Raw genomic sequence first — 19,084 nt, 5'->3', positions numbered from 1 at the left:
CGTTCTCACATAACAAAGCAACCTACATCTAGGCCTTTTAATCTAGAGCTTCTAAAATACTTTTGAAATGCTTCAGAAAGCCGCCTTTAAAAGTGTGTGGAACTTCTGTTCTTTTGTTTACTGCAACATTTCATTACATTGTATACCTTCACATCACAGTAGATTAAGTACTGTTTAAGAAAAAACTATCATGTGACTAAATAATTTTCTACATGCTGTTTTCCAAATTAAAAATGGCCAGAAAAAGTAGGTGATTGCCCATACCATTTTTTTAGCATGTCCAGTTTTTACTTATTGTTAGATAAGTCAAAGAGTCTCAAATTGTACAGAGAGAATCGTACAGTTTGGGAAGAAACAGACAACACATATCTGAGTAAACTTTATTAAAGTTACTTTTCCAGAAAATATATTCAGTAAGTGTGGTAATGTAGCAACAAACTTGGGCTCAAACACCTTCGAAATTTTAAAAGTAATCTTCAGTGATGTTGATCAGGAAATTCTTTCATTGGTGGGATTACTTCTCCAGTTTCCAGAATTGTATCACCCTAGAAAAACAAAGATGCATTAGTGAAAAATCTTGTCTGCAGAGGTGATAGTTCCATTTGGTCAGACCTCATCTGGAAAATCTAGTTCACTTCTGGCATTCACACTTTAAAAGGGACACAGGCAAAACAGAAGCTGTCTAAAGATGAGCAACCAGTATTCAAAATCTTAAGGTATAAGGGAAAGAATAGGGGAAGTTTCACTCAAAAATGACTAGAAAGGACATGAAAATTGTCTTTACAAAGTGATAAAAGGATAATCTTTATTTGCTTGGCCCCAAGAAACAGAAGCCCTAGAAAGCTGCAGGTAAACATCTTCACTTCAGTATAAGGCGGTAATGTACTCCCAGCAACGGAATGTGTTAGGCAGTCACCAGTTTACCGTTTGGCTCAGAATGGATATTAGAGACACAATGCAAACTTTCCTTGGGCAGCTGGTTCAGGTGTCTTTCCAAACCTAGATACAGTGTGTATGGCAGAATGGGCATGGACTTTAAAGCCAGAACCAAGTAGTGTGAATCCTGGAACCCTCCACTGACAAGCTGTATAATTTTAGGCAAAGTACTTAGCTTTAATTTCAGCTCTCTGTTTAAGACAGCAGGTTCCATCAGCCTGATAGTCCATGAATTGACTTAGTAGAGTAGAATTATCCCCATCACCACCTACCATTCCCTGACCTGGTACGGCTCAGGACTGTATAAACTTGTATTATGTTTAAGCCATTATATACCTGGGGGAAAACTTGTTACCACGGCTAGCATTACCCTAACACAGAAATTAGTAACTTGAAGTGGTACTAATGCTGCTGTAATAAAAATTGAACCACATGGCACTGGCTTACCAGTGGGGCTACAAGGACACTGGCATTGGAGGCTATAAGTTGGAAACAAAAGGCACTAATAACTTAGAAGCAGACTGTCTAATGAACTTGAGGTTCTAGGAAAAGTACCTGAAAAAACGTTACAGTATGTGTTTAACTACTAGTGGCTGCCTTAGTAATGTATTTTAAGAAACATAAGCTCAGGTAAGAAGTGGCTGATTTGAAAGGAGAAATAAAAATAAGAATCTAAAAATTCAGGACCTTGCAATATTAGAAAATCAGATCGATTGTTTCTGAATCTCTAAACAGTAACAACACTGAAAAGATTCTGAGAAACAGAAGCCCAATAAAACTCAGTAAACAGAGGGACCCAGCACCGTGGCAAAGATCAGACTGAAACAAAGGTAGCCCTTGAACTAGAGTGTGTTTCTGGTGGCCTCCACATAGCTGCCTCTCAACTGAGTTGAGAGAGGCAGGAGAATAAGGACAAAGAAATGAGACAACTTGATAACTATGTGTAGAAACCACCGATACTAGCATGTGGGACTGACTAGGAGCAAAAAGATTAGACTCCTACCAAGTATTTTTCTTTCCATGCCTGCCAAATGTGAGAACTAGATGGTCAAAGAAACCAAACATACAGACAATAAAAGCCTATGACTGTTTCTGATTAAAACAACCTCTGGCCCTCAACCTTCTGTGAGCAGGAGGGAGACTTTAAAGGCTGTACAACCCTAAGGAGGGCATACTTCCCAGTACTCATTTTAGATGTGGTCTAGCTTGATAATGGAAAAGAAAGAATCCCCCTAGACTGAGCCAGGGGCCAGGAAGAACAATGAACAAAGGTGTTCCTTCCAGAAGCAAAATCAGTCCTGTTCAAGTAACTTCCCACACACAGGGGTTAGGAGTCTTTACAGTGTTTGACCACTGGGGTTTCAGAGCCAAGTGACTGCTATGCTGTCCAAATTCCATCGTTGAATAATGGGCGTGGTTGGGAGGCAAGGGATACAGCTCACTTGCCATTGATCCTCAAATCTCCAAGAGAAGAGTCTCCAAGAATAACCCTGACGGATATTACTATACATCATCTGAAGATCTTAGGTTGCAGTGATGTAATGGGACCTTGGGGTTTCTCCCTAGGAAAGGGACTTGTGTTACGTGTGTGGGAAGAAGGAAGCAAAGAGCTATTTGTTGACTAGAAGGATACACTGTGGCAGAGACTCCAGGTACGGGAGGCTGAGAAACATAAAAAAGCACAAAGACATGTGGGATCATGAGAATGAGTTCTGGCCGACAGGACATGAAGAGAAGTGATGTAAGCTACTTCCAAGCTTAGACCTTGAAATCATCCCCTGAGACATCCAGCCCTCTCTTTCCCTATGATCTTGGAGCCTCATAGTCCCAATGGCCTCACTGTAATTGTCTGACCTATGCTAGTCTGTGATGTCAATAGAAAATAAACTTTTGTTGTTTGTTACTGTCTATCCTATTCTAAGGTATGTACAGATGAGCATTCTTCAGGTCTTCAAAGGGGCAGCTTCTCAAAGGCGTCAATGGTACAGAAACAGGAAAGAACCACAGTGGCAAAAAATACGGAAGTAGGAGAGATGCTATGGAATCACTATATGGTCTTCTAAAGAGAGTCCTCCTTCTTTTCCTTTGAACAGTAATGGCAAAATAAATGATAAACAAATGTATAAATGGAAGAATAAATAAATTACCTAACTTGTTGAAACCAACAAGATAATTGAGCCTACCTAGGCCCTGACACACATCAATTATACACAATGAAATACAGAAGAAACCCCCTACTATTTCCTAAAGCAGAATTCCAACTGGAAGAGTTAGCCAATTTTGGTAGTTCTCCCTAAAATTCCCTTCAGTTGTAGTCGTCAATGGATTATTGTGACCATGTCATTTGATAGAAGCAAGAATCTACATCGAGTTTTGTTTTCTAAAATTACGTAACTTAGAGATTGATGGTAGTTCATTATCTGTGACTAGGAAATGGAACAAGAACATAACATGTATTTGACTCTGCTAAACAATAACCTCACAAACAGCTAGTAAAATACCAATGGACTAATAAGTAATCTTTTAATGATGAAGACTTATTTTAAATTAGGATAATAGCCTACATATTCATAACATAAAATTTAAAGCACACATTAACAATTATAAATTCACAGATGGAGAGCTTATGGTCAAACTGCCATAGGAAATGATAGTTTGGAAATAATAACAGAGGAATTTAGTTGCTGTTACAATGCTCAGGTGTCTGCTCAGGCTAGTGCCCTAAGTCCTTAACCCTACGTGAAACGGAACCAGTGAAAACCTGTTGGTACCTTCAATTCACTTTAGGACTACAAAGGTCACACAAGCTTTACAGCCAGGGTGAAAAGAAATGTGCCCACATCCCAAGTTCAACTGTAATTGCTACCTCACATTATTTCCTCCTATTTTTTTTTAAGAATATACAAAACAGGCACTTAAATTTTCAGTGAGAAGGAAAATTTTAGTCTAATGATCACTTGGGAAAGGAAAGAGAAATATAATAAACAAAAGAGAAAAACCAGAGATGTTTTAAGACTTACTGGGAATATTCTGGGCTTCCTTTCAACAATGGCATATGGTTTTGTCTGCAATAAAAGTAATGCTCTGTTAATTATAGTTTTAGAGTTTCTTCTAAAATAAAATAGATCATAACCCAATTTTTTTTTCAGTAGAAACGCTGGCACCAATTTTTTCCCTTTTTTTTTTCTCATATCCCAAATTTTTAACTTAAGCCACAAACTTTCACTAAGCTCCAGACTCATACATCTGATTATTTACTCAAGATCTCTACTTGATCAAACAGGCATTGCAAACTTAATCAGGTCCAACACTTAACGTCCCTCAGTGCCAAACTGTTCCCTATCTCTGTAAATGGCACTTTCACTCTCCTCGTTACAAAGGCCCAAAACCCTGACTCCTCAGCAGGAGGAGATTTTATCCTGAATCTAGTTGCTTCTCACCACCTCTAGTACTACTACCCTTGTCCAAGCCTTTATCATTTCTTCACCTACTGGTCTGCCAGCTTCCGCTCATGCCCTCCCTACAGTCTGTTCTCCACACTGCAGGCAGAGTAGAGTGATTCTTTTAAGATGCATCACTCCTGTTACTCCTCTGCTCAAAGTTTCATAATTCTTACAAAAAAAAAAAAAAAAAACACCAAAGTCCTTGCTGTGATCTCTAAGAACACGATCTGGACCTTGGCTACCTCTCTGATTCTCTCTCTCTCTCTCTCTCTCTCTCTCTCTGAACTGTAGCTGCAGTGGCTCCTTTGTATTAATACAATCAGTTAGGCCTGCTTGTGCCTCAGAGCCCTTATGCTTAATGATTCCTCTACCTGAAATGCTCCTCTCCTAAATACCTGCTTGGTCCAGATCCTCATTTCATTTGTGTTTTTCAAATAGCACTTCCTCAAAGAAGCTTAATGAAAATAGCAGCCCCTGTCATTCTCTAGTCTTTTACCCTTAGTTTTTCTTCTATAGCCTTATCACCTCCTATAACATTATATACCTCTTTGCTTATCTACCTATTACCTGTCTCGCTAAACATTTCATGAAGACAGGAACTCAATCTGCCTTGTTCAGTGCTATATCCCTGTGTTAAGAACAGTGCCTTGCACATAGGAGGTGCTAAATAAATGTACTTATTAAGCATACACATCTGTACAAGATACCACACCAAAAAATTTAAAAGATTATTGGCATGATGTAAGACTCGGGCAAATTGGAGCCAAAAGCAGGAGAGAAACTCAGAATACAATGTGAGAACATTCAAATGTCTCTAAAAACTGGCCAGAGGCAAGAAGATACTGAAATGTCTTCAGAGAGAATGTTAAATTCAATTAAGCATAAAGGTATTAGCTGAAGTAAACTGGGTGCAACATAGAGGATGCAGGCCTACCCAAACCAAGACAAAGAATAAGGTAAAAGAGAGGCTTTGGGACATCTACTGACATAAAACCTTTAATTACGTCCATCTGTGGCTCAGGAAAAATCACCTGGAAGTATGAATCCCTCAGATAAGCAGCCATATTAATGTCTTGAATTGTCAACCCAGTAACTGCAGCTTGTTAAATTTTCTTCTCTTAGGAGATAAGTGTTTTTTCAATCCTAGAAATATTTAGTTAAATACAGATATGACAAGGTAAATTAACCCAGGGTATAAACAGATGAATGTCAAATTTAATAAGTTCTGAAAACACTGGGACAATCCATATATTCTGATATAGAGTATTTGTAATGTTTAAGATAATCAGGCTATTAGAGATTCTAAAAGATTAGTTTTAGGATTCTAGTTAAAATGCATAATTGATTTAGATGTATGATTTTTAAGTTTAAAAAGATTTTCCTTTTTAGGGTCATTAATATGTCCTATAAATACTTAAAAATAAAACTCGACTTAATTTATTTCTTCCTGAAAAAGTATCTTCTGGCTTCACTTTACTTTTTCATTCCTGTTATCTCTGCCCTAACCAGATTCTCATCAACTAATATCTACTAAACCGCAACAGCCTCCAGCTGATTTGCCTGATGTCAATACTTTCCTCCCTCCAGTTCACCCTACATATCAATGTTTTTTATGTTTAAATATATCACTTTATCAACTCACTCTCCTATTTAAAAATGGAAAGCTTCCCACTGCCTACCATGTAAAGTTCAACCTCCTCTGCCTAGCTTTCAGGACCTTCCATTTATTGGTCCCACCCTACTAAGCCAAGAGACTCGCAGTTCTAGGCAATCCTATCTTCGGTAAACAAGACCATGCTAACTACTAACTCCTTGTTTTTCTAAGTGGAACAGATTTTCTCCTCCATACTTTTACCCAAATCATACCTATCTTCCAACTTTATTATAAACTCCTTGAGGTCAGGAATTTCGTCTTATATATTCTTTCCACAGCAATAAAGGAAGACATACTAGGCATTCCATAGTTGATGATCAACAGACATAATCTTAGTAAAGAAAGCAAAGGTGTTGTCAGCAATCAGAAATTTAAAGAACCCACACAGTCAACAGAGAACAAGGGACATAAGAGTGAATTTTCTGAGAACCCCAGTTATTTGTTTCACTCTCCTTTCATCAGGCTACAGGAAAGCAAACCTCAACTGGATTAGCTACAATTTGTTAGGCAGTCCCAAACTTTTTTTTACTGAATCGCTTCATAGTGAATTGCTGACTGGTTTATTACTTTAGTATGTACTTCCTACAAATAAGGACAATATTCTTAAAATAATCACAATACAGCCATCAGGATCAGGAAATTAACATTGATTTATTAATACCTTCTATCTAGTCTGAAGAACCCATTCAAATTTTATCACTTGTCTCCATAACTGTTTGGAGTTATCAAAAACTCCCCTCTTATATAACCAGTTCTCCATCCATCGTGTAGGCTGTTTAAAGTTCTGACTGCCAATGCCATCTCTTTGTTTTTTGTTTTTTTAAAAAATTCATCATTGGTCAATTTTTTTTTAATTTTATTGCATTTTTATTTATTTATTTATTTATTTTTTATATTTATTTTTGGCTGTGTTGGGTCTTCGTTTCTGTGCGAGGGCTTTCTCTAGTTGTGGCAAGTGGGGGCCACTCTTCATCGCGGTGCGCGGGCCTCTCACTATCGCCACCTCTCTTGTTGCGGAGCACAGGCTCCAGACGCGCAGGCTCAGTAGTTGTGGCGCACGGGCTTAGTTGCTCCGCGGCATGTGGGATCTTCCCAGACCAGGGCTCGAACCCGTGTCCCCTGCATTGGCAGGCAGATTCTCAACCACTGCACCACCAGGGAAGCCCCCTCTTTGTTTTTTTGACGAAGCAGATTGTGCCCATGAATCAAGTTCACATTTAGTTCACAAGTCCCTTTAGTCTTCTTCAATCTGGAACAAATCTTCCATGGTTCTTTAACTTTCATGATCTTGACAGTTTTGAAGGTCACAAGCCAATTATTATGCAGAAAAGTCCATCAATTAGATTCAGCTTATACATTTTTGGCAGGAACATCGCAAAACATATTGTTTTCTTCTTATTGCATCCTATCAAGCAGTACACAATTTCAGTCTGTCCCATTATTGGTAATGTAATTTAGATTTCTTGATTAAGATGATGTCTGCCAGGTTTCCTCCACTACAAAGTTACTCTTTTTCCCTTTGTAACAAATAAGTATGTTGAAGGTAGGAATTTGGGGATTAATTTTAGCAACTTTTGACGTTCCCTGGCTGAATAAAATATTTCTATGATGATTCTCAAATGGTGACTTTTCTTGTCCATTTCTTATTTACTCTACTGTACAAAAAAAAAAGCTTTCGCTTCTATTTATTAATTAATTAATTTATATGAGTATGGACTCATGGATTTGCATTTTATTTATACAGCTGGCTATCATTTATTACTATCATTTATTCTGCTGCTCAAATTTGTTCCAGTGGGAGTCTTTTCAAGCTGACTCTGTCCTTTTGATTCATCTCCATCATTCTTTGAACACACTTCTTTACTTTCTGGCACAAGCTCATCTTGTACTTTCCCTGCCCCAGCCCTGGAATCAGCCATTTCTCCAAGGAGCTCTGGATCCTTTCAGTGGAAAACTATATTTAGAAAATAAGCCCAGCTGCTAGATGTGCTAGTTATTGATAGCATGGGGTAGCAATGCTCACAGGCCCTATCAATGGACAGAGCTAGGTAATATCTGCATTTACAGCTATATTTATTTCTATATTTATCAATACATACTAAAAATCATGAGTCACACCAATACTTCCAATTCCATTCCAGTACCACAAGGTTTTCTCCCTGTATTCCATATGCATAACTCTCTTTTCTGACAATGAGAATTCAGGGTTCCAGTATCATCAACATATGTTCTCATTTGATCAACCTTCCTGTATATAACCAATCTCCTGTCATCTCCACCATCACACTCCAGTATAAATAACCTCCTCACCTCATTCAGATTCTGACACTTTACTTTGGGTTGCCAACTCCATCATTGCCCCAAACCACACTCCTTCCTGATGTCTTCCTCCCCTTGCTCAGGTTCCAATATCCTACACCAGGTTGCTGACACTGCTGCTCTCCAAACAGGTATACTCACCAATTCCCTGTCCCCTTACCCCCTCAGCAACCCACTCAGGATCTAACCCTCCTCACTGGGCACAAGAATGCCCTCCTCACTCTTTGGGTTACAAAACTCCATGCTGGGCAACTACCATCACTCTCCCTTCCATGCCACTCCCCAAAATGCGCTCCTTCCTCACCCTGCCTGGGATTTAACACCCTACACCAGGGTATCCCTAGCCTTTAAAATATGGCAACAGACTCAGTTCAATGCAAGATCTTTCAGTGAAAAAAATTCAAGCTTTTGGACATGCTGAATTCTAAAGAAAGTAAGTCGTGAAAAACCAGACAGAGCAAAGGAAAAGGAAATGATGACAAAGAAAACCTTTATCTATTGTGAATTTTATCTTATACCAGATCTGTGCTCAAAAAAAAGGAGCAGAAATTATTTTCTCCCTTCCAACTCAGGACCCCGAGTTTGCACCAGTATTATTAGGTCAACTACATTTCTGATCACTTAAACATTGTTTCATGAGGAAATGCAATTCAAGTTGTAAACAACTAATATAAAGATCAACTTTTTGAAAAACCATACATTACCTAAGTTTCATTAAACCTTTTACCTAAAAGGATTCAAAGTAATTCAAAATCAGTTATAAGTGGCAGATTATGTCCACTAAGTAGAGCTGGGTAAGGCATAGCCACATAGGAAATAATTTTGTACAATATTAAAAATAAATTCTGAAAAATACATACTTAAAACACACTTACATTCACATGATATTTGAGATAATAATGAATAATCCAGACAGGGATCAGTATATGAGTAAAAGCAAAGATACTGTGTCGGTACGTCTTATAGATCTGGGGGGAAAAAACATAAACGAAATAGATATCTTATTTTTTATACATTTGTGGCAGAAAAAAAAGCATCAGTGATATAACAATATCACGATTATTGTAAAATCTCTAAATGCTATATATTTCCATATAGTCTGTAGCTAACCTCACACACCGAACATTCTTACTAAACATAGTGCCTGCTAGGTGACACCTACAGAGTTCAAAGCAAAGGAGGCTTAAGACAAGCAGCATTCTGCAAAACTATAGTACTGTATTTACAAATATGTTTTTAAAAAGACTTCTAAAAATATCCTTATTATAAGTTTGTTTAAGATAAAACATGGCATAAATAATGAAAGAATAATTCTAATCAATTTAACCAGAGTAATCAGAACTACAGAATTTTCAGGTAAAGTCATTTCCCTAATTTATCAATTTCAGATACCCATAATCAACACCACTTGTATCATTCTAGGTGTAGGGCAGACAACCTTGAGTGCACTAATGCTGGAAAAAGAATGTTTTACATACTGGGATAAGGGTGTTCCGAGCTCACTTTGAGGTGCCTTCAGACACAGTATTTTTAAAAAGAAAGGCAAAAGACAGCTAAAAATGGAACTTTTCCATGGCAACCAATTTGACTGAAACAAACCTATCCTGTCAGGGAAAAGACAATCTAGATTCTAAGTGTTGTAATAGATATGATTATGAAAGAAAAAGTTAATTCAAAGTAAGGTAAGACAGATTTCAACAAATGATTATTTACTTCCTTACATCACTGGCTGACGGGTGGGATGTCAACTTTCAACCAGTGGCTGCCAAATCAGTTAAGTAATGCCAGAGATACAAAGGGTGAGAAGAGAGGAGAGTTGAATCAGAGTTTAATTTTACCATCATAAATAAGTATCTAATACCACTTTCTTAAAAAAATTTGCACCAGACTTTGTAGCACAATAACATACACATGGATTTCAAAGTGAACTTCTTCAATTCCTAGCCCTGGGACCACAGGTAAATAACTGAATTTTTGCAAGTCTCGGTTTCCACATATTTAAAATGAGGATTAGGAATGGTTTCTACCTTATAGAAGTAAAAAATTAAATAAAGTTAACACATGTAAAACCCTCAGCAAAGTGCCAGGCACAAAGTAAGCACCGAAGTGTTACTTATATTATTACCATTATTATTAGCCAAACTCGCAAGGAATTCTGAGATACAGCATTCATCATTCATAATTGATGTGATTTAATTAACGACCTCAAGAAAATGTCAGGAGACCCTGAAAATAAAGATAGCACTTGAGTGAGTGATTTTCTGCAAAGTCCAGGAATGGCATTCTTAAATGAAAGCGTGTGTTCAACGTACGTAGTACCAGTTAAGAAAGGGGGCTCTTGAATATGACTCACTCAGCATACCAATAGGACCCCTTCTTTTATGGTCATTACATAGAGCTGTATTACCAGCTAGAGGCTCATTGTGCCTTCTGGTAGTCGAGTGCAGTGTTAGTTGGTCTCTATAATCTCAACCTCAAAAATCAGACAAGTGTCTTCAAATACTAAAATCATTGAATTTTAACTCTAGTGAATCCTTGGCCATCATTCTGAGGGAAGGTCTCCACAGTCAAAAGAGAACCAAGCCTGCAGTGTCCTGTAAAACCCAGGCGAAGATTCGCCTCCTTCTCATCACACTTGACAGCCAAAGGGCAAGACCATCCCAAAGCCATACAAGCTCCGGACTCCTTACTCCTGACTCCCAGCCCATGATTCCTGGGACCAGAGAGCGTCCCAGCTAAACCTAAGTCTCGGTAGAACCTGATTCTCCCTTGGGGAACTACCGGAACTTTCGGGGGTAGAGCGACTCAGTCCCTAATGTGGCTACAGTGAGCAGGCGTCCCAGCAGCCAGGCCGGGGACCGCGACGGGGCGGGAGTCAGGGTGGGTGTGTGGGAGGGCCGTCACTCACCACGTTCTTCCAGGAGGCCCCGTCCTGCAAAAACTTATTCCAGAATTGCTCCATAGGCCACACCCTCCGCGGGGGCAGCACCGGTTCCCGGGGGCTCAGCTCCTGATCCTTCAGCCATCGCCTTCTCAGCTCTCGCAGCTGCTGCAGCCGCAGTTTCTCGTCGGACGTATACCCTGACATGTCGCCGCTGATACCAAGGCAGCAGGATACGGCGCGCCCCCGAACCAGGGTCTTGTCACTTACGCGCGCTCCCGCTCTGCAAAGCGACCTTGCTAGGACGCCACGGAGCGGCGCACCGTTATGACGTCACTCTGGTCCTGCCTCCGAGCGGCTCCAATCTGCGCGTAGTGGCTGGGCATGCGCAAAGCCCTCCGCACACCTTCCGGGTTTACTGGCCCAGATTACCAGTGGCGGCAGTACCGCCTTAGTTACCGGATGAGGAGGGAAGTGATGAATGAGAGAAAGTATGAGAGGTCAGAGGACTAGAGGTTCTGATAAGGAAGAACTGGTGTGCTGGGAGTTGGGAGAGTGAGAATATGTGATTCAATGAATGTGACGTCCAAATGCAAAATTCTTCATTTGCCTCTCCCACCTTGCAAATCCTCTTCCCGTGACCTACAGAGTCTGTGGAGACCCGTTACATCTAAGTTTAAACCCCAGACTTGTCAGTGACTGGTTAGGCGACCTTGAGCAGCTGTCTCAGTCTGTTCCTTCATCTGTACTGCAGAAGTAAAAATAGTCTCAATATCTAGCAGAATTATACACATTCACACTTTGAGCCAGCAATCCCACTTCTAGAACTCTATCCTAAAGATATCGTGGTAAAAGTGTGTGAAAGACTATTCACTGCAGCACCATATGTAATAAAATACTGTAAATTGCCCCCAAAGTTCCTCAGTAAATGGCTACTTGAATAAATTATGGTAAAATAATGCAATGAAGTGCTCTATATACAACTGGAGTGAGCTCCTGAATACATATATTGTTAATTGAAAAAAGCTGTGGAAAGAAGTGTGTATAGTATACTACCTTTCATCCAAAAAGGGGAGGGTGGTAGTAATACTAAATAAGTATATATATACATATACTATAGTATATCTAGTAATACTATATATATATATATATATTTGCTTAAAGTTTAAAAATAACGGAAAGGAAAATTACTGATTTTTTTTTTAATGTTACTTGTAGGGAGAGGAAGGCAGTAGGCTACAACAGACAGAGATAGAACCTAAACTTCTCTGAATTTATAAAAAGCAGCCTTTAAAAATCAAAAGAAAAAATACATGGGTCTAACTGATCTGCTTGTTGGCATAATTTCAAAAACATACACCATTTCAGGTAACTTTAAACCATCAAATTACTGTACATCCATGGAGAGATATACCTCAAAGAAAAAAGAACTAAAAAAAAAAGTAAAGAAAAGAAAGAAGTCAAACTGTTTTAAGTGATCATATTGTTGGTAGTGATGGTAGTGGTGGTATTGTTAATCTGACACTGAAAATAAACATTTATGCTGGGATTTTTGTTATGGGAGAAAGGAGATACAAATGTAAATTGTATGAGTTTAAGTAAAAACTCTGTAGTCCTAAATTTGGACAGGAATAAACAGTATTAACTCATGATGTATTTTATCTTTAAATAAATATATAATTGTATCTTAACAATGCCTATGAAATGGCCTAAAAACTATGGCCAACCCAGTAACCATGAACATCTTTAGCTCCTAGATTGTGATCTCTAAATACCATTTTCCATTAAAAGGAACCAAGACTCCTTGGAGCAGCAGTTCTCAAAACATTTTGCTCCCCAAATCTCTTTAAATTCTTAAAATTGTTGAGGGCCCCAAAGCGTTTTTATTTATGTGGGTTATATCTATTGATGTTGACTGAATTAGAAATTAAAACATTTAAAAATAACAAAGTATCTATTAACAAAAATTACTTAGTGAGAAGAGTACCATTGTTTTACATTTTTGTAAATCTAATGTCTGGCTTAATAAATGACAGCAGAATTCTTAGAACTGCTTCTGCATTCAATCATAATATTGCACATCATGTAACCTTTGGGAAACTCTGTATATATTTGTGAGAGAATGAAAGTTAAAAAGGGCAAATAGCCCTTAGTATTAATATGAAAATAAGTTTGACCTCACAAACCCCATGAAAGGATCACAGGGACTCCCAGGGGCTCCCAGATCACACTGTGAGAACCATCACCTTGGAGAAATAGCTAATTTCAGGTTCGAGTTAAGAAATATAAAATAAGCCTGGAACATCTTGTCTTAGCAGAAAGCAGGGAAGTTTTTAAAGACTAGTAGGGTCATGTCAAAAAGATTCAGGAGAGAACTTCAGTAGATTTACTTTGGTCAATAAGTATAGTGACTTCAGTGGAATGAAAAATATCAAATACATTCACATACATAAGTTCATGATTTTTTAAAAACTTATTGGTCACTTCTTGATAGTGTTAGGGAACCAACTCATTATTTTGAAAACTGATAAGTCCAGGAAAAATCAAGCATTTTTCTGTCCTCTTTATATCTTAAAGTAACATTTTAAAGTAACAAAATAGTTGACGAGGGGAAATTTATTCAAAGGAACATAAAAACCTAATAAAAGAAGAATGGATGCAGTTAGAATATCACTGTTTTGCAACCGTTGGTTTATTAATGAATCAATGCCCCTGATTGTCAAGAAGTTGACATTCCAAAAAGAGAGCAACTGCACCTCCTGAGGTGAGGTGGAAGACTGCCTCACTGACTGTGAAGTAGCCTTGCCAAACAAAAAATTGAACTTGAATCTGATCAAGTTTCTCAATCTAACCACTCATTTAAAGGAAATATAAGGGAGAGAAGAACTCCTTATATGACACCAAAATGATACATTCAGACAAATCTAGACTGTAGAAACTTCAGACACGCAACTCAGTTTCTTAAACAAAAATATATGGAGGGGAAAGAGAGAGAGAGAGAACCTATAGATTACGAGAAACAACTTAATAAGAAAACAAACAACCCAATTTAAAAATTGGCCAAAGACCTTAACAGACACCTCACCAAAGGAGATATACAGATGGCAAGTAAGCATATGAAAAGATGCTCCACGTCATATGTCATCAGGGAAATGTAAATTAAAACAATGAAATACCACTACACACCTATTAGAATGGCCAAAATTTGGAACACTGACAACATCAAATGCTGTGGGAGAGGGATGTGAAGGAACAGGAGCTCTCATTCACTGCTGGTGGGAATGCAAAATGGCACAGCTACTTTGGAAGACTGTTTGGAGGCTTCTTACAAAACGAAACATTCCCTTATCATAAAAGCCAACAATTTTGTGCTTTGGTATTTACTCAAAGGAGTTGAAAACTTACGTCAACACAAAAACCTGCACACAAATATTTACAGTAACTTTATTCATAATTGCCAAACTTGAAAGCAACGAAGATGTCCTCCAGTAGGTGAATGGTTAAATAAACTGTGGTACATCCAGACAATGGCATATTATTCAGTGTCAAAAAGAACTGAGCTCTCAAGCCTTGAAAATACACGGAGGACTCTTAATTTCAGATAGCTAAGTGAAAGAAGCAAAGCTGAGAAGGCTGCATACCGTATGATTCCAACTCTATGACATTCTCTAAAAAACAAAACTATGGAGACAATAAAAGATTAGTGGTTGCCAAGTGGGTGGTGGGGACATGAACAGGCAGAGCACAGAGGATTTTTAGGGCAGTGAAAATATTCTGTATGATACTATTATAACGATGGATATGTTATTATGCATTTGTCCAAACCCACTGAATTCACAACACCAAGAGTGAACACTATGGACTTTGGGTGATTATGATGTGTCGACGTAGGTTCATCCTTGTTTAAAAAAAAAGTACTATTCTGGTGAGTGGTGTTGGTAATGTGGGAGGCTATGCATGTGTGAGAACAGGGGATATATGGGAAATCTCTATACATTTCTCTCAATTTTATTGTAAACCTAAAACTGCTGTAAAAAAAATTTTTTTTAAAAAAAGGGAGACAATGAGAGAAATTTGAACAATACCTCCATCTTTTATGATATTAAGAAATTTCTGTTCATTTTTATGGGTGGTGATATTGTGGTTATATTTTTAAAGGGGAGTTCTTATCTGTTAGAGATACCTTCTAAAATACTTATGAATGAGAGGCATTATGATGCCTGCGATTTACTTCTAAATAATGGAAGAGGGAGGAAAGAAGTATGGCGGAAATAAAATTAGTAATGAGTGGTAATTCTTGAAGCTGACTGATAGGTAAGTAGGGGTTGATTATTCTCCTCTCATATACTATTTTGTATATGTTTGAAATTCTTCCAAATAAAAGAATTTTAAAGATTTATGCCTTTATGCAGCATACTTAGGCTCTCAACTCTGTCATGATGAGATCCCTACTGAATACACTGTAATGACCTATATGGGAAAAGAATCTAAAAAAGAGTGGATATATGTACATGTATAACAGATCCACTTTGCTGTACACCTGAAACTAACACAACATTGTAAATCAACTGTACCCCAATAAAAATTTAAGAGAAAATAATTAAAACCACAAACAACAACAGCAAAATACAAGTGTAAGTCCCTGAGTGCTAATTATCCCCAGAAGGGCTGTGTTTAGGTCCGCAGTGAGGCATTTGAGAGCCCAAATAAGCGTTTCCTTTGTGAGTAGAGTTAAAGACGCCTAGCAGTTTCTTGAATTTGGGGCCTTCATGCTGACTTGCTCTGGAGCCCTAGCACATTTTCCCCCATTTCCCACCATCACCACATTTAAAAAGGAAAACAAAGAAATGAAATCAACATTGTTTTGGAAAATATATTCTTATACCACTGGCTACTGCCTACCATATTTCCACCCCTTCCCATTTACCTGTGGCTGTGAAATCCATCAAGATGAGCTGAAGAAAAATAAAGCACAACTGGGGAGCATGTCCAGCTCAGCACACCTGGGAAATGGACTCACAGAATCAGACGGTTGGCAGCACCTGGATTAACTACTTGATATTCCCACAAGAGGGCACTCTAACTTTCTGAAAAATCATAAAATCAATTAAATTGGGTTTTATATAAGGTCTAATTAACCAGCCCATAAAACTTGGTAAGAGCTAAGGCATGGTGGACAGGGAAAAGGGGATAAAGCGAGAAGTTGTCTTCTGTCAGTAAACTTACCTCTTCAACTTTGGATCTGTCTAATAAGGGTCTATACTTCCAGCTCTGTTTTTATAAGCCAGTTCAGTTTGACCCCTGCAAGAGTGCACTAGTTGGGGTAGACACAAGATTAAGGCCATGGATTTCAGGTGGTGTGGGACAGAAGGCTGAACTGTGTGCAGGACCTCCCCTCCCTCCCAACACACACACACGCGTGCACACACACACACACACACACACACACACACACACACGAGTCTGAGTCTGCCAGCAGGAATTGAGATGAGCATTCCACATCAAAGTTCCCTTTCCTTCCTTCAGTCAAAATTTAAAAACCCTTGTGCTGTCTTCATTTTAAGTACTGCTTAAGGCTACTGTTGAAAAAATATTTAATTTCCCTACAAATTCCTTTATCTCCCAGTAAGATTCTTTCATCTTGTACTTCTGCTTTAAAGAAAAACACTGTATCTTCCTACCATACAAGGCATCATTATTTCCAAAAGGGCAAAGGGGAAAAGGATGCTCGCTTATGTTGATCAGAAAAATCTGTGAAGCTGCTTAAGAGGGGGCATTCTCCTACAAATCCCTATTCTGAAGCTTTTTTTTTTTTAAACCAATGTTTTAGGGGTGTACAGAAACTAATATAATGAGCAACTTCATGGTGAAGTTCATTACTAACAGAGGCAGAAGATCACACACCGTGTGCCACAGATAAAGCTTTGAGCTGAAACCTTAGTTTAACATTATAGTTTCCATCTATGGAGCATGGTTGGCATGACTACAGCATCTTAATTTCCTTCTGAGACTGGTAGAGCAGACTAAGTTGTTGGACATCTTAAGCATTTAGTAGTCCACAACAATGTCCATTGCTGAAGTTTTTACTTCTATTTGGATGCCTGCACTTTCAGTGGCAAGTGATGCCAATCAGAAATCACCCTAGAAAGAGTGATTAATGAAAATCATTATCTCTGTAACAAAGAAGGTATCCTCCAGTTCTCTACAAGAGTTTCTAAATTTTGTTTTCATTTTAATGATAATTTTTAACGTGTAGTGTGAGCATACTCTAGATCGTTTCAATAACCACCTTATAACCAAATACCTAAATTTGCATGTGTGTTTACAATTGCCAAGTGGAGGCCATGTGATATTATGACACACTATGTAAACAAAGGCTTCACAGTCAACCATGGGTAGGGAAGTAGTAAACGGAGCCACCTCACAGCACACAACACCTCACAGCAAAGATCCCATCTTTGTATATATTGACTAGCAACAGTTCATTCAGTAAATAAGGTAATAAATAGACGAAATGATAAAGTTTTCATTATGCCTTCTTATTGTTGGAATATTATGTTACTATTGCAATTTGAAGGGTGCTATTAAGCAGATCAGCCCAACAAAACAACAAATTGGTTAAAATTAATATCACTGTTTGAAAGGAAAAATAAAAAGCAACACTCAATAACTCAGTGTTCCAGCATGTTCAAAATCAAGGCACTATACAATGAAGCAGAAAACCCCAAAACACATCTTTCCATTTTTCAACCCAACATCATTGTTTTTGTTTTATTAAAACAAATCCATTATTTGAATCTTATTCATGTTATATTTTTGTTCTCATTTAACTTGTAAGTTAATTTCTGTTTCATAGTTGAAGCTGAATATAGACAGTGAGGTTATATGTAATTCGTGTTTGTGAATATTTAAGTAAAGTTATAATGAAAATTATTTTACTCTAGGGATATGCAAGAATTTGTTTTTTCTCCTTTAAAAGGGATTATTACTTACTCAAATTTGAAAAACAGGAATTCCCTGGCGGTCCAGTGGTTAGGCGTCTGTGCTGAGGGCCTGGGTTCAATCCCTGGTTGGGGAACTAAGATCCCGCAAGCCGCACAGCAGGTCCAAAAAAATGTGAAAAAAAAAACCTGACGAACACCGTTGTAACATCATGCGGGTTTATTTCTCCCCCCCACGCCGCTTTTTTTCTTAGTTCCCCAACCAGGGATGGAAGCCGTGTCCCCTGCAGTGGAAGTGCAGACTCTCAACCACTGGACCACCAGGGAAGTCCCACGGGTTTATTTCTTAAAAATATTACATAACTATATATTATTAACATATATAAATTATAAAATATATAACAATATATTATTAATATATATATAAAGTATAAAGTTAATAATGACCAACAGGGAATAAACTAAGGAAAAAAACAGTAAGCATGTAGTCATAAGAACAGTTGTGCTTTTTGGGGACTAGAGTGACAGCTAGCTTTTTGTAAGATCTAGTATTCTTATATAAGAGATCATTCCTTAATTTCAACCTAGTAAATTACATTTCATAAATGATATATCTTACAGAATATCAGGGCAAAGTGTTTAAGCCCAAGATTTTCTGAGGTCTGCCAGAAGGACAATTTTTCTTTTCTTTCTTCCTTTCTTTTTCTTTTTTCCCCAACTAATTTTGTCTTTTTTCCTCCATAATTTTAGTTGGTTTTCTTGGATGAAAGAGATGGCTTGGAGAAAGGGAGGGAGGTGGAATGTGAATCATCCCAATGGATTATAACACAAATTTACATAATAATTGATAAACTTTGTCTTCACTTTTTACTTACTAGATCTGACATAAGATTCTTTAGGTCCTTATTAT

The 19,084-nt window shown here is 37.9% G+C and overlaps 1 protein-coding gene across 2 annotated transcripts; it reads right to left on the bottom strand.

Moving 5' to 3' along the window:
• Positions 1 to 366: 366 nt before the first annotated feature.
• Positions 367 to 11,575, bottom strand: NDUFB6 (NADH:ubiquinone oxidoreductase subunit B6). 2 transcript variants are annotated; one of them, XM_036855017.1, is made up of 4 exons: positions 11,261 to 11,573; positions 9,228 to 9,320; positions 3,957 to 4,001; positions 367 to 545 (listed from the first exon to the last, which is right to left on the bottom strand). In XM_036855017.1, exons 1-4 carry the CDS (start codon positions 11,438 to 11,440, stop codon positions 477 to 479), a joined length of 387 nt encoding a protein of 128 aa, XP_036710912.1. In that variant the 5' UTR covers positions 11,441 to 11,573; the 3' UTR covers positions 367 to 476. The 2 variants fall into 2 exon arrangements, with proteins under 2 accessions (XP_036710912.1, XP_036710913.1); XM_036855018.1 differs by lacking the exon at positions 9,228 to 9,320 and having other exon boundaries at positions 11,261 to 11,575.
• Between the last annotated feature and the right edge of the window lie 7,509 nt (positions 11,576 to 19,084).

Source organism: Balaenoptera musculus, chromosome 6 (genome assembly GCF_009873245.2).
Source record: "Balaenoptera musculus isolate JJ_BM4_2016_0621 chromosome 6, mBalMus1.pri.v3, whole genome shotgun sequence".
Classification (NCBI taxonomy): Eukaryota; Metazoa; Chordata; class Mammalia; order Artiodactyla; family Balaenopteridae; genus Balaenoptera; species Balaenoptera musculus.
This window is presented reverse-complemented; position numbering and strand designations above follow the sequence as displayed.

Excerpts from the sequence above, each read along its gene's own strand:
- NDUFB6 (XM_036855017.1), bottom strand. The coding sequence starts at position 11,440 with ATGTCAGGGTATACGTCCGACGAGAAACTGCGGCTGCAGCAGCTGCGA. Across the intron at positions 9,321-11,260 it reads GGGCCTCCTGGAAGAACGTG|ATCTATAAGACGTACCGACA; the intron begins GTGAGTGACGGC and ends TTTTCCCCCCAG. Across the intron at positions 546-3,956 it reads GGAAGCCCAGAATATTCCCA|GGTGATACAATTCTGGAAAC; the intron begins GTAAGTCTTAAA and ends TTGTTTTTCTAG.